Raw genomic sequence first — 23,127 nt, forward strand, 5'->3', positions numbered from 1 at the left:
CTGTGGACAATGAGTGAGGCCTCTGCTCAAATAAGCTCCAGCTAATTTGCATTGCTAGTTAAACAAATTGGTATCTGGACATCCTCAAGCTGCGTTTTTCATCTGAGGCATTGCCAAGCTTTATTGAGACTGACATGGGCTTTCATCTACATAAAAAGGAATATTATCAGGATAGGATAGCTCTGTGGCCCATGTAAACCTTGTATGGGGGAGTAAACTTCCTTTGAAAAGAATTTGCTGAGTAACAAAACTGCTTGGGTTTTTTTGGGTGGGGGTGGGGGTGGAGGGGCAAGAGTGAGAGGGAGGGAAAAAAAGAAACACCCACCTCTTTTTATTTATTGTTTTGCACTCTCAGAGGAAGAGCAGGGGGCGAATAAATACCATAATCTTATTTCAGGGACAACGAGGCGCCACTCATGCTCACTGTGCCTGAAGGACATGTATTTGGCTCTGGTTCTTTTCTCAGCTCCCCTCTTACTGATACCCATTCCCAAAAGAAACATCTGTGTGCTCTGCAGCACATGCCGTGCCAAGAAAGGCTCCTAAATGCACAACACACCCAAATGCACACTGACTGCGTGACACTCCCATGCACATGTACGCACTAATGCACCGTGCTGCTTCTAAACAAATCCCATCCCAAACACCAGAGCCTACAGTGGCTTGTGCGGCGACCTGATAAAACCAGAGAGTGGGCAACATTTTGGCAAGCTTCAAGAATTACACGCCATCTCCAATTGGCTGGTTACATTTAAAAGGAGTGCTAACAGCCAGTGTCACTGGGTAGTAATGGATGAAGAAGCTGGTACAGGGCACAGGCCCAGAAGCCAGGGCAGGAGGCTTTTCACAGTGCCATGGTTACCATCACGGTACCACATTCAGACACTTGTCTTGGAACAGCTCTTGCCCTGGGAAAGGAAAACAGGAAGTGATACACAGGACAACTGCCTCCAGAACTGATTCTTCTCATCTGTTGACCTGCATCCAGGCTGAATTAAGAATGGTGTGCCGTCAAACTGCTATAGCAGAAACACAGTTTGGAGAGAAAGTTGATTTATGATTAAGTTTAACTATGGCTCAAAGCTGAGATCAACAAATCTTGCTTACTTAAGCTTGTTTGAATTTCTGCACTTTGCATTTCATTGTCATTCCCTCTACTCTACTACTTTCATCACTGCAATACAAACTTGTGATCTTTTCTTCTTTTTAGCACACAGCTAACGTCTAATTGGCCTTTGAATCAGATACAGCCTCTTCCTGACTGATAAAGTCTCATACCAGGCAAACACTACTGTGGTAAAAGGCAACAAGAAGTATTTATTTGTGCACTCTGTCAACTTTGCCAAGTTACATGAACCCAAGGACAGTACAGTAAACACCATTTGACAGCAGCTCATCTGGAATCTTTGTTGGTATTTTTAGATCTGGACTGAGGAAAGTCATTAACTTTCACGTGGTTAAGGTGCCTTTTGCTTGGTCCTGAATCAAAAACAACTTAAACAGACCAGCCATGTTACACCTAAATCTTTGATTTGCAAAAATGTCCAGAACGACAATTTTTTTTCTTTCTTGAAGGTGAAAACATTTGATAAGTTTACATAAAATATTTCATGATTTCCAGTTTTGACTGAAGGAGCAAACCAAAGATTAGTTGAAGTATTAAAGCTGAAATTGTCTGAATTTATTTGAAGTGTAATAAGTGCAATGGAAATTTTGGGTCTAAGTTTGTGAGTCTCCAAGACAAACTGAAAGGAGCTGAACTGTCATCTTCAGCATAAGCAGTGAAGTCTCAGTAACTGTCACTGTACTGGGTCATGGACCCAGTGCTTTGTGTTTATTGGTGAACTGATAGTTCTGATTATCATTATGATTTATGGTTTTCTGCTTATGTTACATCTTCAGTCCTTGGATTGTGGTTTTTGTTTTGTATCATCTCTGTGCTTCAGGTTCCTGTTTCCACGTCTTAGTGTCTAGTCTGCGTCTTGGTGCTTTGTCTCAGTTTCCTGTTTTACTTTGGTAGTCCTTGTCCCATGTTTATGGTTTCAGTTCTGCTTCCCCGTGTCTCGTCATGAGTGCATTATCCCAGCTGTGTTTCCCTCCTGTGTCTCCCATTCCCTGAATACGCCAGTATGTATTTAAGCCCTGTGTTTTTCCCTGCCCGTTGTTGCGCCTCCACCTTAGCTGTGTGTTCTGTCTCTGAGTTCTACGTGAGTCCGACCACTGCCTGCCACACAGCTCACTGTGACAGTAACCCTGAGTAATGAAAGCAACTGAAACGTGTCACAGCTTCACTGTAATTTGGCATTTTAAATGAGAATGAAACAGTTGTTGAGCTGCAAGGTAAAAAGTCAGTTCAGCTAAAATGAAGGAATGGGGTGGGGGTGTCATTTGATACAGACAAACTGGAAGCTATGCCAGTTAAAAACAGATGAAAGCAGTGAAAGTAGCATTTCAAGTGGAAGACTAAACACAGATGAGTCTTCAGTTGAAGTGTAATTTTAACTAGAGGAAATGAATGAAGTGGATTTTTTATTTCAATATAAAACAGATAAAGGTAGTGGAAGTGTCATTTCAAGTACAAGACATAAATACAGCTTAATCTTAAATCTTAAGTGTTGGAGATGATAAGAGCTGAATCGTGACTTCAAGTGTCAGTGATGAACGCAGCTGAATGTCATTTTAAGTATGAGAGGCTAAAGCAGTTTCAGCGCTATATTCCGGTATTAGAGGGAATCATGAAGGCAAAATAAAAGATAAATCATTAAAATGTTCTTCAGAACAGTTTATGTAGATCTAAGCCATGATTGACCCAACTGAACTATTATGGTTCCTCTCCACAAATGCCCATTATATTTCTTTTAACCCCGACCGATAACAGTTGTTCTTTTTGTTGTTGTTCCCCAGTGGCTATTGATAAAATCTCACTATCCCCATCTCCAATTGTGCGATTTCTTTTCACCTCAAAATAGATGTTTTTCTGCTCCAAACTGCTTCTTTTATTGCTTTACATCTCTGGTTTCAAAGGGGAAAAACCTTGACAAACCAAAACCTAGTTTAAACACAACTCTGAATAGAAAACGTTACATAAATATAGCAGTTTTATTAATCCCACATTATCTGGCATGTGAGGTGCTGTTTTTATTATTTGAGGTCGAGCTGTTCACTTTTACGCTGCAGTCAGAACAAAACTGCGTGACTTGACTCAGCACATGGGGAACATACAGTAGTTGCGGGGCAGATACTTTGTTTAATGTTTTCGTCGTTCTCGATAAGCTCGGCTGAATCCCATGCTGATGCAATTGAGAAGCCTGAAGTACAGTGGACTATTCATATGCACCACAGAGAGGTATTTGTTGCTAATAGCTACCACCTTGTGCAACAGTGAAATAATCCACTGAGGCACTGACGGCTGAAATTCACGACAGATGCTAAGTGCAACGGAGCAACAGAAGGCAGCAAGTTACACACCAAACCATCCGTCTTCTGAAAGCTCTCCCCACATGCCCTATGTCATGGGCAAGTACGAGCCAAAAAAGGGTACGGATAACATACAGCCAACTGCCTGTGAGCTGCCATGACTGCAGCGGAAAGGAGCGTGGACAGCGCTGAGGTCATATGCCTGCTCAGCAGATGTTGCCCCGCGCGACCCAAACCACACATGAGCCGGCAACCCTACAGAAGTGCCTCTTGTTCTTTTGCAAACAACAGACCTCTTCAGTTCTGTTTAATCTGTCCAATTGTGTAAATTGCAGTGTTTATGACTTGTGGGTAGTAAACAGGCAGTTTGTCTGCCAGCCTGTTGTTGGGTGTCATTACGTCTGTGATCAACATTGATTGTAACTGTTGAACTTTACAAAAATCTTGCAGCAGACTGTCAGAATTTTCTGAATATCTAAAAGTGGAACAGGCACAGTAAAAAACTGTCAGTGCACGAGAAACTAAATGAGAAGGTCTTGAACTTGGCACTGCCACAAGGCTGCAACACATCCAAGACCCTTCAGACACATACAAAAGGCATTGTAGGAGATGGATATCCCACAAGCTCCAAAGATCTGTGGAATGTACCACTCGTCTGAATGAACACAGCTCTTGAGTCTAAATGTAAAACAGCAGGCAAGTGTTCAAATAACAAATTGACTGAGTCAGTGGGTCGAATAATCTACAGCCACCTACTGCGAGATAAAACTCAAGGAAACATCTATGAAGGATATAATAGAGACGCAGGTCAGAAGACGGGGTTATCTTAGGGATATAATTGATTTCTGATGTTTCCCTGTTTGGGTCTTGCTTGGTTAGACAGGACCACAGAGAGGAGGAATATCTGGGAAATTTGTACATATTACCGAGCCTTTGTCATAACCCGTTTTACCCTTTTACTATTTAGCAAATTTCATTAATCTTGCAAAGGAAATGGTTTGTAGTGAGTTGTATGTGAGGCCGAACGCTAAGGAAGGAGAAAAAAACCTCAAGAAATCAAGCTGCAAAGGATGTGCACCAGGTTAGAGTGATTACAGATTGGGATGGAAATGCAGGGAACTCCTCCTTTCTGTTCACCATCTATACAGCCGACTTTAAGTACATCAAAGAAACTCGTCTCCTGCAGAAATTCTCTGATGACACGGCCATTACTGGAAGTGTGGAGATGGGCTAGGAAGAGGAGTACAGAGGACTGATTGATCGCTCTGTGAGGTGGTGTGAGGTCAATCACCTGCAGTTAAATGTGGCCAAAACAAAGGAGCTGGTGGTGGACAGGAACAGATCCCGGCCCTCCCCTCTCTGCATTGGTGGGACTGATGGTGAAATATTCACATCCTGTAAGTATCACCTGGACCAGAAGCTGGAGTGGTCTGCTAACAGCGACGCTGCCTACAAAAAGGGTCTGAGCTGGATTTACTTTCTACGAAAGCTCAGAACCTTCAATGTATGCAGCAGGTTGCTCTCTATGTTTTATCAGTCTGTTGTTGCGAGCAACATCTTCTTTGCTGTGGCGTGCTGTGGTGCAGGCATCAAAGCAAAGGACGCAAACAGACTGAACAAACTCATCAGGAAGGCTGGGTCTGTTGTTGGCGAGCTCGCCACTCTGGAGGAGGTGATCAGTGACAGAATGCTGGCAACCATGGACAATGACTCCCACCCCTCCATGACACACTGGACAATCTGAAGAGCAGTTTCAGCAACAGGTTGCTTCAACCTCACCGTCTGAGGGAACGTTACAGGAGCTCGTTCCTTCTGCTGCCATCAGACTCTTTAATTCATCCACTTGGGTCAGATCCACACATGTGGAACAGAATTAATCACACCTCAGCACTCCCTGTCACTTTATATTTATATGTATATTTATAATTGTATCTCTATTGAGCTATTTACCTTAATATTTATCTGTCAATATCTCTGTTTCTACACTCACTTTATATGAGTGCTTGATGTCTGTTGTATATTTGCTGCTATGACAACACAATTTCCCTCTGGGATTAATAAAGTCTCTCTGATTCTGATTCTGAAAAGAAAGATGGAGGAGCTAGAGGTGTCAGAGATAAAGATTTTTAGTGGGAATGAGCAGGATGGACAGGATAAGAATCACGTACATCACAGGGACAGCTTGGGTAGAGCAGCGTGGAGACTCAGAGAGGCAAATCTGTGATGTGCAGGAGGGATATGGATACACCGAGCACAGGATGCTCAATATAAGCAGGAGGGAAAGAGGAAGAACCACAGAGGGGTTCATGGATGTGGTGAAGGAAGACATGCAGAGGGTTGGTGTGACAGAAGAGGATGCTAATGATGAGGTGAGATCAAGGCAGACAATCTGTCCTGTCTGAGAGTGATCGCAGTCGAGCGTTTGAGGAGGCAATCACCATGTGATTGAACACGGTTGCCCACAACAGCTTACGATCAATCTCCAACATCATATAACATTTAAGGCATCAGAATTAACTGCTTCAGTGAGAGAAATAAATCTACAACTCCCAGCCCTGTGAGTGCTGACTGCAGTGAAGAAGTTACACAGAAACAGGGAACGCTCTCTGCAGTTATGACTGTTTGTGTATTTGTAATCCAGAAGGTATGCTGACATACAGTTACCCTCAACCCCAACACAATCAAGAAATACTACTGAACAAGCTGCAAGTAATGATTTTGTGAGAAAGCAATGGGTTCAAGCTTGTTTTATGAGTCACTTAGGAGCACAAAGAAGCCACCAGCAGCACTCCCACAAGCATCTGTTTAGTGGTTAAAAAAAGAAAAATTGGATTAGCCAGCGTACACGGGGCTGTGAGCATCGACTAAACTGAAGTTTGAAGTGAGTCATGTAAATAAGAGGGAATAATCCACAATAATAGGTATGCAAATGTCCTGTGAAGGGAGCACACTTTAATGAGAGATCCCATCTGAGAATCGAAGCCAGTCTCTCCTGGTCCTCTTTCATAGAGACGGGCATCCGGCCTCCTTTACTGCACCATCACACGCTGTGGTGAGTGTGTGCTCTGTGAGGCTAAAGATGGTACCTTATATGGCAGCAAGCAAGTCAGAGAAGAGTTATGAAGGTTTGGCACTGCTTTAGAAAGCTTAACCAGCATGAACATGATGCATGACAACTAGCAAACTAAATGTCCATCCATGTAAGGCATGCAGTTTGTAATTACATTATAACAGAGATTTGAGAAAAAACAGCTGAGGGAGCACCTAAACGGCCTTAATGTTGAGCTATCTGCTAACACTGGTGAAAAAAACAAAGAGGCTATTTTCAGTACTGGGCAAAAGTCTTGAGCCACCATCGATTTCTTTATGTTTTGCTTCAGAAGAGCCACACTGCCTTGTAATTTTTCAAAGCAGTCTTGAGCAGTAGATCTCCAGGCTTTTTGTGGATCTTTCTTTGATCATTGGCCCAGTTTTCACCAGTGCTGTGTCTACACAAAGCAGACAAATTAGCAAAGAGCCCATTTGAAATTGTATCTTTAGGCACTTTGTCACTAGCAGCCCGTCACACCATTTGTTCCCATTTCTTTAGTTGTAAAAGTGCCAAAGATAACACAATCTGACAGGCATAAAAAAGTATTTTTGCACCAACAAAGTGATTCCCAAAGAGCTATTAGCCAAATACTTGGCATATCTTGGCATGGTGTACATTTTGTTAAAGAAAATTGAGGAAACTGAACAAGTGGAGGACAAAAAAGGAAGTGGCAGGCCCCAAAAACTAAAATCTAAAGCAACTGAATAGCATCTAAAAGTCATGTTCTTCAAAAATGGCAAAAAAAAAAAAAATGCAACAAAGACCTGAGAGATGCGCATGGGCCCTTTAGTCGATCACAGTTCACAAAACACGATGGAGGCTCTGTCATGGTGTGGAACTGCATTTCAGCTCCCAAACTGTCACACTGGGTGGAAATATGAAGGCAGAAAAGTGCAGTTAGATTTTTCTTATCTGCCAAGTAGTATCATCTGGAAAGTGTTTGACTGGCAACAGCAATTATCCCAAACACACTCCCAGTGCAGTGTGTAAAAACATACCTGGATAGAAAAACACAGTGGAAACCTATCAGACACTGATTGGCCTCCCCAAAGCCCAACGTCACTCAAGAAAGGACATTTATATAAAAAGCCAACAACAGTGGAATTCATAAAGCAGAACCCAGTGCAGTGGGACTCTCTGCTTTTATTGTTGTTCCCTAAAATGGTTCATCACAGCATGTCGCAAAGTTTTCACACAGAGATTGTGTTTCCATCATTCTGAGGCTCCAAACAGCCGATGAAGAATCTGGCTGCTGAAGGCAATTAGCAACCGACTTGTATTTGTCAGTGCAGGGGGCTTCTGGGAAAGAGGGTCGAACAAAATCCAAGTAGGTCAGTTCAAGCTATAGCTGAGCTATGTGGGGGGTGGAGGGGTGCTCATATGCCGCTTCACCCTCACTATTGTCTTAAGGGAGCTTATTATTAAATCAGCTACACTTTTATTGGAGTTCAGTAATTATGACGCCGCAAGATTAAAAAAAGAAAAATCAGTTATCAAAAGAAAGTGTTGATTCATTCCTGCTCCCACGCCGTCCTACAAAGAGGATGTGACCACAACAGTTGAGAGTAAAGCAAACAGGCTATAAAATCAGCGTTCCAGCTTTCTGTGGTTTCTTTCCCTTCTCACATAAAAACACAGCACTCCATTTCAAAGACAGCTTCAGTCTCAACAATGGCTTGCACATGTCAAACTGAACAGCTTTTTTTAAGGTAAATTAGATGCTATCTACACACTGTAAATACCGTATGTCTAGACATATAAGCGGTAATTTCATAACTGTACTGAATTAACATAAGCTTTCTTCCTTACAGGAGTACCTGAATATGGTGAAACACGAGTGAAGGTGTTAGGAGGTTTTTTCCCCTAAACAACTAAAGCACTCACTTAAATGTTATACGCTGTTAATTTAAAAAAAAAAAAAAAAACCTCTTATCATTTAGATTTCAAGACTGAGAAGAAATTTTAAGTGTCCATTAAGACAAAGTACAACTTCATTAACTTAAATTAGCCGTTAAGCTAGCGGTGCAGTTTTAGCTTGAAGAAAACATATGAAAAGTAAGACGGCCTTCATGCTTGAAGCCCTCACGTTCGAAAGAAAAGTGCAATACAGTGGTCCCTCGCCATAACGTGGTTCACCTTTCGTGGTCTCGCCGTTTCACTGTTTGTTTGTTTTTTTGCAATTTTGCATGTGTATTTTTTTTTTACAGCGCATTGTGTTCTGCGTCCTGATTGGCTGTAGACCACTGTCAGTCAATCTTGTGCCGTGTCTCCTGTACAGTACAGAATGCGTTCAGCTTGTCAAATTTACATAAATCTTCGATCGCTAGCAGCGTGACTCTGAAGTTGGTTTCATTCTATAATACTGGACTTATTTTTCTACGAAGGTTTGAACTTTGAGAGTTTAAACAAGAGAGAAAAGAGTCAAAATGTTCAAGCCTGTCTAAGAAAAGTGTATAAAGTGTGTAGTGAGGGGTTTTAAAGCCTTAAAACATCTAGAATAATTGTAAAAAAATAAAGCTGACTACTTCGCGGATTTCGCCTGTTGCAGGTTAGTTTTGGAACGCAACTCCTGCAATAAACGAGGGACCACTGCACACACGTCCCAAAGAGTCAAACTGATGATTTACAAAAACTTTAAATGGAACACTACATGTAGTTTGTCAGATATGAGAAGTCAGGATTGCCATAATCTGTCAACATTTGTTACATTCTTATTAAAATAATGGACACCAACCTTGGTGTGCATTATTCATTATTTTACATTTTTGGTTTCGGAGTTTTGAACAGATAAAAATCCAAACATTTCGTAAATCATTTCATATCATTTATTATAAATATTTTCAAAGAACAAAGTTACTGACATGTAGCCTGCGCAATCGCTACGAAGCAAAATATTTATGTTTAAAGGATCAATGAGTACATAACACAATAGCTATGAACGATGACTTTAATAGTGTTATTAAATACACTGTACCTGCTCGACACGGATCTCGTACTCCCCGTTCAGCTTTTTCCCTCGGAAATACTTGGCCCTAGATGAAATAAAAATGAGAGTTTGTCAAAGAAATGATAATAGATTTGCTTTTGATCCATATCAGATGACTTATTTTGTTTGCATAATGCACTTCTGGCATTTCTACAGCCGATACTCAGAGGATATAAATCACTGTTTCAACACAAAATGATTTGTTACTATAGGTCATATGCACTGTTCAACATGGTGATTCCTCTCCTGCAGAATAACGTACGTGCTCTAAACACTCCTAACAGTGAAAACAACCTTAAAATATCTTTCCGTTTATTTGATAGAAAGAGAGCTGAAATTTCAACAGACCTTCCAAAATACCTTGCAAGTAGGCAAAATAATGACTCACATTTTCCATGATTACAGAATCTGACCTTGCGGGGCTTCAAGTAAACACAGTCCCTTGGCTAAGGGTGAAAAAAGTGCTTTTAATACAGGCAGCATAATGAATGAGTAGCTGTGTGTTGCTTTTTCTCATGTGTTTGTGGCAGCAGTTTGTAGAGTGGGTGAAACTGCACTGCAGTTGCTACATATCGAGGACTTACTCAATGATCTCTCACTGCTCTAAAGTTTAGAAGTCACGTGACAGTCACACGGGAAAAATACAGGAATCATCCTGTCCTGATGTGCAGCCGTTTCCTCGAGGTCTGGCACAATTAAGTTCCAGTTACCAGAAGAGTTATCTTACATCCCATCAGACTTTGTCCCATCAGACTTGCAGAATTTAGATTTACCAAGAGGCACGTGGCTTCTGTGAGCTATTTCAAGATGTTGTTTGTGTACAGAAAAGTGAAAAGTGAACTTTGTTATATTTTTCTCTTTGGTTAATTTGAATGTACAACGCATGGCTAAACCGGTCGAACAAAACACAGTAAAAAAAAGTCTAAAAAAGACACAGAGCAGCTACAATGAGGTCCATATACATTTGGACAGAGACAACCTTCTTCTCATTTTGGTTTTGTACATTACCACCAAGAATTTTAAATGGAACAATAAGGATGCAGTTGACTTCCAGCTTTAATTCAGTGGGTTAAACAAAAAGATTGTATAAACATGTGAGGAACTAAAGCATTTTTCAACACAATCCCTTCATTTCAGGGGCCCAAAAGTAATAACTGAAAATAAAATGTTATTTCTAACACTTAGTTGAAAACCCTTTGCTGCCAATGACAGCCTGAAGTCTTGAACTCATGGACATCAGCAGATGCTGGGTTTCCTCCTTTTTAATGCTCTAGCAGGCTTTTACTGCAGCGGCGTTTGGTTGCTGTTTGTTTGTGAGCCTTTCTGTCTGAAGTTTAGTCTTCAACAAGTGAAATGCTGGGTTGAGATCAGGTGACTGACTTGGAATATTCCACTGCTTTGCTTTAATGAACTCCTGGGTTGCTTTGGCTGTATGTCTAGGATCATTGTCTTTCTGTATTATGAAACACTCCCCAACCAATTTGCTGCATTTAGCTGGATTTGAGCAGACAGTCTGTCTCTGAACGCCTCAGAATTCATTCGGCTGCTTCTGTCCCGTGTCACATCATCAGTAAACACTCGTGTCCCAGTGCCACTGGCAGCCATGCACGGCCAAACCATCACACTACCTCTGGTATGTTTAAAAAAATGATGTGGTATCCTTTGGATCATGAGCTGTCTTCTCCAAACTTTTACTTGCCATCATTCTGACAGAGGTGGATCTTGGTTTCATCTGTCCAAAGAATGTTTTTCCAGAACCGTGCTGGCTTTTTTAGAATTCAGCCTTTCTGTTCTTGAGGCTTATGAGTGCCTTCCAGTGAACCCTCTGTATTTACTTTCATGCAGTCTTCTCTTTATTGTAGATTTGGATATCAATACGCCGACCTCCTGGAGAGTGTTGTTCACTTGGTTGTGAAGGGGTTTTTCTGCACCATGGAAATCATGCTTTGATCATCCGCTACTGTCTTCTGTGGACATCCAGGTCTTTTTGCACCAGTTCACCAGTGCTTCCCTTGATTCTCAGGATTTACCGAAGTGTAGATTTTGCCAATCCGGCTATTCTAGCCATTTCTTGGATGGTTTTTTTGTCTTTTTGTTGTTAAGGATGACTTGTTTCACCTGCATGGAGAGCTCCTTTAACTGCATGTTTTTCAGAACAAAAATCTTCACACCTCAAATCAGCTCCAGGCCTTATATCTGTTTAATTGATAATGGTATATAATAACAAAGGAATTGCCCACGCCTGCCTATGAAATAAATGGTAAATGGACTGATTCTTATATAGCGCTTTCCTACTCTCCCGGAGTACTCAAAGCGCTCTATACAACATATCACATTCACCCAAGCACTTTATCTGTACTTAGTGCTTTTTCTAACTACATTCACACACATTCATACTCCGATGGATGCATCAGAGAGCAACTTGGGGTTAGTATCTTGCCCAAGGATACTTGACATGCAGACTGGAGGAGCCAAGGATCGAACCACCAACCTTCTGATTAATAGGTGACCTGCTCTACCTCCTGAGCTACAGCCACCCCAAATAGCCTTTGAGTCAGTTGTCCAATTACATTTGGTCCCTTTGAAAAGAGGGCGGCACATGTTCAGGATCTGAAACTCCCAAAACTTTGATCCAATTTGAATCTGGAGACCCTCAAATGAAAGCTAAGTGTCTACACATTATGTCCATGTCAAATATATAACTGTAACTGGAATATGTTTCCATCCATCCGGCTGTTTCAGTTTATTCATTTCTAATTTAGACCATAATGGTGGACTGACCCAACACCTGCCACAGTATCAACAATATCATGCTCTAGTTTTATTGTATACCGAGGAGGCTCTGAGCCTAAGACTTTCATAGTATCAATTTATCTATGACTACATTAATGTGAATAAAAATACGTCCAGTTTGTCTTGCATACACAACTGCCCAGTGCCCAGTTGGGTAATGATATACGGCGAATATAACTGAAGAGGGGGTTTCTCACAATCATTTGCAACAACCTTACAGTTAAAAAAAACTCAAGCATACAACTTGCCATAACTTGATTCGTATTTAACGATACACAACTCAAAATAAAAGCACCATTATCTGATATAAGTCAGCTCTCCTTTCTTAAGCGTAGATCTTCGGTTATTGTTTTTGTTTTATAGCCGCAGGTGATGCTGTTGAACTCTCAGACGTGGGACAATGAACAATCTGTCAAAGGCTCCAGGCTGGACGCTTGAGGAGCTGAGGATCTGGGCTACATACTGCAGGCCTTCTGTTACTGGGACGGGCTTTTCAACCTCCTCAGACTGAAACACATTTCCCTTTTTGCAACATTTTTTTTCTCTTCCACACAACAGAAAGCCTCTTTCCTCTTCTGCCTGTCCGCCTTCTTTTGTTTTTCATCTGCCCACATGTGTCCTTTTAGCTCCATTCATTAATGTTCATTACAGTCACTGAGGAGGATCTTTTTTCCTAACATCTCTCAGCTGTTGGGCTTGATAGTTTTGGGTCCCAAGCCGTCTCATTCTCTGTAATTGTGGAAGCTGTGATTCTTCAATGTGACTGACCTACATACTAGACAGGCAGTGCCCCCTGACAGTCGGGACCACCGCTGCCTCAGAGCAGGAGGCGGGCTGAATGGCCAAAAAAAAAGCCCAGTATGTGTTTAAGGTATTGCAAAACATTTAATTTACATCAATTTAATTTACAGACCACTGGCCTCTCTGGTTTGAATGAGTGTTTTAGATGTGATCACATGTAGAAGCGCTGCACAGAGGCCTGGGCTTTCCATCCCTCAGTCGTGCATACGCCCACTATATAAACACCACGAAGCTTAACGACTTCTTTTTTTTTGTAACCGTGAGAATAAGTTACTTCTTTTTGTGTACCACTCATAGAAGGCGTATGAGTCATGCATGTGTTATCGCTGCTTTTATTAGGAAGAACTCCATCAGAGCTGATGTTGTGCTAATACTGCTCTGTTTTTAAAGGAGATTTTCTATACTGGCCTCATATTTTTACAAAACATCATAGCTGGTGTTGTTTTCACCTTCTAATTGTGCACATGTGTGTGGCGAGGGCAAAAATGGGCCACTGGACTGGACATCCACTGTAGGAGGGACTCCCACAAAGGCAAAATAGTGATACATAACAAGACCATCACAATATCTTCAGCTTTAAAACGGCAAATTGTGATTTCTTTAGCCACTTGGAGACAGCAGAATCTAGACAAAGTCTCGCAATAGCGTCACATCTGCTGTAACACTATGTCCTAGGCAGCTATGTGAACTTTTTTAGAAGTAAAAATTAGTGCTGTCAAAATTAACGCGTTAATGCAGATTAAGCCGTCATCATGGTTAACGGGATTAAAAAATGTTTTTCGCAATTAACACATCTGGAGTGCAGAATGACTCAAAATCCCTGAAATGTTTCTGTCAATGCATTTCGGGCAGTTTGTCCAAGTAGAGTTACCTTCGCACATGCGCAAATGTGCAGTTGATCTGGTAGTGACGGGCAGCTGAACCAATCACCTCAATATGGAAGATGATAAACGCACACTGGCCCACTCGATGGGAAATTTGAGTTGACCGACATAAAGTATTCTGCACGATGTGCAAGAAGTAATTTTCTTTTTACTGAAGCACTTGCAGCTTAAAATATCACACTGACCTGAAGCAAAGTCGGGGATGATGCTAGGACTTTGGCTCCCAGCTTGCGACAAACCAATCACGGAGCATCGGGGACTCAGTAAGTCTACATCGGACATATTGACTGACACAATGGCCAAGTGGATTGCAACAAACTGCAGACCTATTAATATCATTGAGAACACATGCTTTACATTGCTTTAGTTCCTCGTCTCAAGGACCTGAAGTGCCTCCCAAGAGTGACAGAGAGAGAGTGGAAAAATGTTTATAGAGTTTTTTGTTAACACGAATGTTGAAGATGTTCAGTAAACATGTTAAGTGCGTATATTTTCTATTATTTTCTCGAGTCTGTTTGCTCATGCAAAATGAAATTCGATTAATACAGATGAATGAAATGAAATGAATATTTAATCGTGATTAATCAAAATTAATCCACAGTAACCGTGTGATGAATCTGATTAAACATTTTAATTGTTTGACAGCACTAATATATATTATAGCTATAATATATATATATATATATATATATATTAGAGATGGACCGATCCGATATTACGTATCGGTATCACTGAGAACGTGTGTAATGGGAGGCAGCAGATATGAAAGATGCCTGAGTGACAGATGAGGGAGTGATGTGAACGGGGGGACACTTAAAATGAGAGATGAGACATATTGCTATCAAGAGACAGATCCAGCCAATAAGGCGTAAAGGGAGAAGATGAAGGGCCGACGACCGAAGATGACAATGACAAACATTTACAGATTAAATGAGGTATTGCCTAAATTACTGGATCGGATATCGGCGAGAAATAAAAAATGTAATCCGATCCATTAAATATCAAAAAAGCACCTCACAAAACGTGCGACATGGCGTAACTCGGCTCATAACCGTAGCACGTGGGAGCAGTGTGCTCACGTGATAGAGCGGCTGTGTGTATTTGTAGCCTCGCTACCAAACCAGCATTTCATCTCCGAGGAAGTTATCCCAGAGAGAAGTAAAGCAAGTGTGTAAGTTCATCTCTGAATGTTTGTAAAGCGTTCCCATGTTAAGCTTAACAACCGATATATGGAGCGACTGCCTCTCTCTCCCTCCCCTTCCTGCTGCTACTTCAATCTGAAATTGCTTAATGATCAGCTGATCGGCTTTTCTGTCGCGAGTCCGTCTCTCTTCTTTGTTTTTGGCCCACTTTGCACCAGAAAGAGGAAACCAGCGGCTGAACAACAGCAGCACGTTTAACCTTGATAAGCTGTTGTTAGAATTTATTTAATATTATTTTCTAGACCAGGATCTTTTTCTACGTAGCTGACGGCTGATAACTGTGCAGGGGCGGATCTAGCAAAGTTTAGCCAGATAGGGCATGAACAGGGAAAAGGGGGCACAAAGACATACTTTTCTTTCTTATTCTCATTTAAAATATCTAGCTTTTAATAAGTAATTATCTGAATCTTACACCCAAAGTTTTAATCTGATGTAAAATGTATAAAGTCCATTACTGTATATAGTAACTATTAAGTCTAATATACCCTAGTAAGCTATAGTACTTTTTCCTTTGGGAAGGTACCATCTGTGAATTCTGCAATTCTGTTGAAGAAAGATGTTGAATCTATTTAATTATTCTTGAAAAATAATTAATTTCTGTGCATTTTTTTTCACCCTGCATCAAATTAAAGTTGATGCATCATGACGTGGAGGGTGGGGGGTGGTTCCCTATTTTCTTTTGCTGGGAGTTTGCAACCCTATTAGTTAGGTTGCTTAATATTTCTGCTAAGTACTCTTTAAAATACCAGAATAGGGAGGATGGAGCAGGTTTAAGTTTATTAGATTGATCAGTGTTGCTGAACTATGAAATATTTTGGGTGCAGTGTATTTTTTGCATGCAGGTATAACAGAATAGCTTTAGTGTTGTTGTTTATTTAAACTTGAGTATGAACTTATACAAAATGCAGCAAGATATTTAAAAAAACAGTTTTATTGATTAAAAAACACACTATATCGGATTCATATCGGTATCGGCAGATATCCAAATTTATGATATCGGTATTGGTATCGGACATAAAAAAGTGGTATCGTGCCATCTCTAATATATATATTATATATTAGTGTATACTTACCTATTAGTATATAGGTTTTTTTTAAAAGTTGTATTTCACAGGAGAGAACCTGTGCTAAAAGAAAACTATTCAAATTCTGTTTGAATTTAAGCATACATTCTTTGTGTTTATTCTCCATTTACTTAATTATATTGCATAAATGTCTGTTACAAGCTTAAATATAAAGTTGAAAAAGTGTAATTGCAGCCAGGCTATTGATCAAGTAATCGTGATTAATTACAGAAAATTGTGAGATTAATTTGTTAATTTTTTTAAATCTATTGACAGCACTAATAAAAATAAAAGTGGAACTATAAAGAGTTATCTGGATTAGAAAAAGCCAGCCAAGATCAGATAGTGCTGATCACAACGGATGTGCTTTCTGTGTGCAGAAGGGCACAAAGTATCAAGTATCACACAGGTGAATGATCAGAGATCAAAGGTCAAACCCATCTTAGTGGGCACAGATGATCAGCCATGCTTGCTTTGACAGAAATGTCAGTCTAGGAACAATGGCTTTAAATTAAAGTAGCATCCTGTCAGTCAGACATAGGTTACATATATGTTTGTGTTCTTCACAGTTCATTCACACGTTGAGGGAATGAGCCACAGAGCTCATGGAATATGTGTAACATATAATCCGTGAAGTCAGAGTTTTCTTTGTGGCTATTTTTTGAAAGTTACTTTGATGATTTGAAAGGCCACATTGTGGGAAATGAACCCATACAAACTTATTAAACTGCAGCTGAAAGACTGTGACCTCTCTGAAGTGAAGTACATGGTTTCATTTGATGAGAGCGCTTCATACAACTGTTTTGCTGTGTCTGGGAAATTTATTCTAAGTAATTCTTGGAGGAAATGAGTTTGCTTCGAAGGATAGCTGGGCTCTCTTAGAGGTAGGGTGACGAGCTCAGTTATTCCAGAATGACTCGGAGTAGAGCCACCACTCTTCCACAAGGAGCCAGTTCAGGTGGTTTGGGCATTTCACTAGTACGCCTCGTGGAAGCTTCCTAGGTAAGGTATTTTGGGCATATCCTACTGGGAGGAGGCCCCAGACTCCCTGGAGAGATTATATCTCTCAGCTGGCCTGAAATTGACTCGGTGCCTCCCGGGATGAGCTACAAGAGGTGGCACTGGTGAGGAAAGTCTGGGCTTCTCTGCTCAATGTGCTGCCCCCTGGACTCAAAGGGGGTGGGTGGATCGATGGATGCATGCATAGATAATTGGATGGTATTATTTTACGTTACAGCTACACATACAGCTCTGTTGTTTTGGAGGAGATCATGGATGGATCCTGTTTTGGTTTTATGCAGCAGGTTTGTAATAAACTCAGAAAAAAACACTACAAATAACTGCAGGCACCAAACTCACATAATGTCCTGTTAATGTGTCATCAACAGCTGGATTGTGGCAATTACTGGTGAGTCGCATCTCCACTTCACCACTGCATTTTATCATTTCAATCTGTAATAGAAGTGTAATTGTAGCTTCATCCACCTTCTGTTGCTTATCAGGCTGCAGGTTGTGGGAGCAACAGTCCATGGCTACGTTCACACTGCAGGTCTTAATGCTCAATTCCGAATTTTTGATCAAATCCGATTTTTTTGTCTGCTTGTTCACACTACAAATAAAATGCGACGCAAACGCGCTCTAGTGTGAACGCTCAAAGCGGCCCGCATGCGCAAAAGAAGACGTCACACACAACTCGCTCTGTTTAGACCCAGACCAAACAGTATTGTTTGACTGATGGCCCTTAATATAAAGACTTCGGACTTTACGTTTCCCAGTTTTTGCTTTAAGTTATTTTGTTATTTACATAATAATGTAAATAACCTAATAATGATCCTTATTGCTGTTTTAGAGAGGAGCGGTGCTTCAAAGGATAGCTGCAGATTTCTGTCAGAATCTGCAGATTATACAGTACAAATAAAATGTTCACGTTTCTCCAACGTTGTCTTCCCAACAGTTTCACTGACATCTACACGGGATGGCCAGGAAGCGTTCGCGATGTCTTCTCGGGTGCTTCTCCGGCCCTGATAATTGGCGTCTGTCTTGTGTCAGTGACGTAAAAATCGGATTTGATGCGCTTTCACCTGCAGTGTGAACGTAGCCTAAGTCCCTCCATGGACACCTTCTCCAGCTTTTCCAAGGCATTCCTAAAAGTGAATGATGTTTTGTGGCTTTCACTGACTACAATCAAAATAAATGATGGCAACGCAAAGTGGGCGGGATCTGCAACAAACTTTATTGGCAAGGGACTGAGGATACCAATGAGAGTGAAAAATATGACCTGCATTTAATCATTTATTATTATTAACCTCTGGCTCTTTTGTCCTCCCTCGCTCCCCTCTAGGTTTCTTCCTGTTACGAGGGAATTTTTTCTTCCCACTGTTGCCAAAGTCCTTGCTCATAGAGGATCATCGGATTTTTTGAATTTTCTCTATATTATTGTAAGCCTTTACAATATTGTATTGTAGGGTCTCTATCTTACAATATAAAGCACCTTGAGGTAACTGTTGTGATTGGGCAGTATATAAATAACTTGAATTGACCTGCTAGTAAATACATTAGAAGGTCGCCTAGGCAACCAGAGCCTGGAATGTCTGCAAGCAACCAGCTGGCAGCTGCAAAACGATCGCTGCCAGTATGTACGCAGCTTAAACCAGCACAGAGATGTAACCCTACAAGTATGTCATGGGTCTGCCCCGGGGCTTCCTCCCAGCAGGACACTTCACTTAGTAGACGTCCAGGAGGCTGATACCCAAAGCATCTCATCTGACTACTTTTGACATGGATGGGGCAGCAGTCCCTCCCAAATGATCAACCCCGTCACCCTCTCTCTAAGGGTGAGGCCCTTTGGAGTAAGGTCATTTCTGTCACTTGTACCTGCAGTCTCATTCTTTTGGTCACTACCCAGAGCTGGTGGCGATAGCTGAAGGTGGGAACATACACTGACTGGTAAATCAAGTGGAGTGGGTGTCGTGGCCTCCAGTAAGTTGAAACACAAAAACTGTGCCATCTGCATTTACTGTGAGGTTTATGTACCAGAGCTGATGCTGAAAGTAGAAAAGTTCTGATGCTCAGATTTTGCCCTGTGTGCAGAAAAACATGTAAATGTATTCGTCTTTTTTATAAAGGAGTGACTTTGAGGCTTTGCCTCTGATTCACTTTGTGCAAACTCAGACTGAAAGCAGGTGAGCGACTTCACGTTTCTTTTCTCATGTTGTTAATGTTTAGAGCATTCTCCAAAATAAACATGCCCGTTTTGTAAGGTGTGCACTTTAAAGCTTTTTTTTTTCAGAAATCTGTATCTAAAAATGATCAAATAAAATTAATCAAACTGTCTGGGACGTTTTTATCTGGACCTTTTAGATGCGCACTAAAGGTTCCTAAAGTAAATTCCTGTCTTTACCCTTTGAGTGCTTTATAAACCCAGTGGCCTTCTAATGAATTCATTTTACACTTCTGAACGTTTGGCCTCTTTGTGAGACAAAGCATAGATTAACAAATGCAGCAAGAGGATGTTTAGCTTTTTTTGTGCCAGTGTGTGGCCTCTGTGCTTCTTCTGCAGACAAAACAGAAAAGTAAAATCCTCTTCATGTGGTTCGAGATGACTTGGGGATGTCAATAGTACTGGGCTACTCGTGAAGAAGTAAGCAGCATGCCACCGTGGGGCTGAATTGAGCAATCAGATGCTCATATCATTCAGAACACAGAGCAAACAGACTGACAGCTACTTGGCTCGTCGTCTTACGAGTCAGCCTGAAAGACAGGCAGCGGGAGAGGCAGAAAAGGAGGGATTGTTGGTGGTTGCGGTGATGCTCTCAGTGCTGTGTACTGCTATTGTGCATCAGTCATTGCTGGAGGCCAAGTCTGTCAGGACAGAGCAGGGTTTCCCCAGAGATCCCAGCCTCTCTGCTGGAATGCCCAGGAGGAAATTCAGCCCCGGGGGGGAAAGGATAGATCAACGGACACCCGATATGTTCACAGTGCTCTCGAGTCAGGGCTGCTCAGAAAGACTGGACAAACTATTGAGCAACCTGTCTGAAATCACAGCACAAGTTCTGATGTTCCTATTACACTCAAAAGAGATCTAAAATAGCTTCACTATATTCCTGCACAACCCAATGAAAACTACAGTTTCATTTATGGACCACATGACTGTATATAAACGTCTTTTTAAAAGCCATTTATTTATGTCATAATGGAATCATATTAAGCATATTTAGACGAGTAGAAGGCCTGGATGAATGACATGAATGATTTTATTTTGTTTGTTTGTTTTTCCAACAAGAACAATCAGGTTCGGGCAGCAGAGCGAGGCAGCTGCTGTGGAAATCACATATTCCTTTGCCTGCACCAGTCACTTTGTTTAGTTCGTTTCAAAGATTGATGGCCGATGATCAGGGCATTTTGTTCCCTTTTCCCAGCTGTACATAAACACATGGCTCTCCAGCAGTAATTCAGAAAGAAAAGCTGCAAGAGAATTCATCGTTTTTCACACGGCCTGACAATCTGCGCTGGTTGTGTTTAGTTGGGTTTCTAGCCCAAGCTGTTCTCACTTGTGCTCACTTAAGTACAAAATTATTTTGATTTTCACCAGGAAACATGTAACCTTTCAATTTTTCCAGCTAATACCAACCTGTAGCTAAGGCCAGGAGCTTTGGGTTATGACAGACAGTATGAGATGGCAGATATAAAAGGCCACAAAGCCTTTTTCTTCCTTGGGCACAGGTGTCCAACTCCAGGCCTCGAGGGCCGGAGTCCTGCAGGTTTTAGATGTGTCCTTGATCCAACACAGCTGATTTAAACGGCTAAATGACCTCCTCAACATGTCTTGAAGTTCTCTAGAGGCCTGGTAATGAACTAATCATTTGATTCAGGTTTGTTGGCCCAGGGTGAGATCTAAAACCTGCAGGACACCGGCCCTCGAGGCCTGGAGTTGGACAACCCTGTCCTAGGGTGTCTGGAGCAAACCAATGGAATTGGTTTAAACGTCTCATTGGGATAACCTTTGGGGTGTTTTTTAAGCACAACAAGCTGAAGAGAAACTTTAAAGTAGGCCCAGTCTACTGGAGAGATTACACATCTTATCTGTCCTGGGATCATCTTGGAATCCCCCATCAGAAATTGGAAAATGGAGTAAACAAAAGAAAGTGGATGGATGGATGGATGGATGGATGGATGGATGTCCATATACCTGCTGAATGTCTGTCAAAGAGCTAAAGTTGTGTTTTTTAGCAATCGCACTTCTTCCATACAAAAACCATTACATTAGCTTCTAAACTTGTAACCATATATAGGATAAGCTCGATGTTTTTCTATGTAAATACATGAAAACCACATTGCATATATTTAGAACGCGATGTTGAAAGACCATTGGACTCCTGGGGCTTAAAAAAAAAAATCTATAGTACATCAGGAGTTAATAAAGGGTCATAAAGCAAATCAGAAACCTGGCCAACACAATTGGAACTCTTATCTTCACTTTGTCATTTGAGCAACCTAGAGATTTCAACAGCAAAGCAGCACACAATACATCACTTTCCCAACGGTTATAGATGAAATACAGCGACAAGGTTTAGTTGAAGACATGTTGCAAAAAGAGCAGCCAAATTTTTTTCCCCCCTCGATCTGCATCTGAGAGTCGAGCGTTAACTCTTCAACTGCTGGTTAAAGTGGCTCAAGACTCAAGTCGACAGCCACCTCCTGAGCTGATCTTGAGGACATTCACAGTCACCACTTCAGTGCTGGTTCAGTTTTATTGTTAGCAGCAGCACCATGACTGACACTCTTAAAGCTGCCATTGGTCAATGATATTGTCCAAACATACCAGAGAGGAGCTGGAGATGAACATTTATAATATGCTGCAGAATGAGTAATAGTTGTCTTTACTCTCAAGACATCCATCAAGCAAATTCAAGCTTCAAATCAGGGATGTCAAGCTCATGTTACATGCCTCATGCAGCCCACTTCGATCTTAATCGATGAAACTCTCCTTTCTCTCAGTGTAAATAAGTTTAATTAACCCCTGAGACATTTTATCATAAGAAAAAGATGCAATTTCAAAGGTGATTTACACAATGAAGAAATCCTGCTGCAGTAAATGAACGATCTGTCGGTCCAAAGTCCAAAATGTCCTTCACATTTCCAAACTCATCTAGTGGCCCAAATTGGAGTTTTTGCCTGGCCAATTCAGGCCCCCAGGCCTCATGTTTGACACGACTAGTCCAACAACAGTATCAGTTTCCATATTGGCTAAATGGCATCATATGAAGAAGCACCTGTAGCTTTAGATGGATGTGATGTTGTTCCGGCAGCTTCTGGAGCCAATTTTAGGTATATTCACTAACAATGGACATCAGTGATAACAGCTTTGTCCAAAGTGTTAAGTGAATCTAAAAAAAATCATCTTGAACTGGATATTAATTATTGATTAATTACTGCTTTCAATCTGTTATCTAAATGGAAAAGACCTGACCTTAATCTCTAGAGAATACATGAGAGGTCATACAGTCCAGACTGGCTTGAAATGAAATCAAAGTGATAAGTGATAATGTAAAGACTAATACTCTGAGAACATCTGTAGGCTCAAACGCTACAAGACTGCAAGAGGAAGTGCTTCAGATAAAATTTATAGTCTATCAGATAACTCCATCTGCTGGTCAAAGCTCATCACTCCTACAGAGAAACATCAAAGCATCAAGGGAAATGATAAGCAGCCGTCTATGAGGCTTTAAGTGAGCTACAGTGCCACCCAGTGGTTAACTCAGGAACAGTTATACATTTAACAGCGTTTAACAGCAGCTTGACACGCTTTGAATTCAGTAGTTAAAAGCAATATCATGTTTTCCTGCTCTATTTCCTGACACTGAATGAGACTCTTTGCCCTGTGAAGTGA

At 41.1% G+C, this 23,127-nt stretch overlaps 1 protein-coding gene across 2 annotated transcripts in view; it reads right to left on the reverse strand.

The window, feature by feature from the left end:
- syn3 (synapsin III) overlaps positions 1–23,127 on the reverse strand; it is a 129,486-nt gene that overhangs the window by 91,579 nt on the left and 14,780 nt on the right. For both annotated transcript variants that reach the window (XM_005451810.4, XM_019346992.2), the window contains exon 3: positions 9,483–9,540. In XM_005451810.4, the coding sequence (XP_005451867.1) occupies positions 9,483–9,540 (58 nt within the window). The remainder of the gene's footprint in view (positions 1–9,482; positions 9,541–23,127) is intronic.

This window comes from Oreochromis niloticus, linkage group LG17 (assembly GCF_001858045.2).
Source record: "Oreochromis niloticus isolate F11D_XX linkage group LG17, O_niloticus_UMD_NMBU, whole genome shotgun sequence".
In the NCBI taxonomy this organism is placed as follows: domain Eukaryota; kingdom Metazoa; phylum Chordata; class Actinopteri; order Cichliformes; family Cichlidae; genus Oreochromis; species Oreochromis niloticus.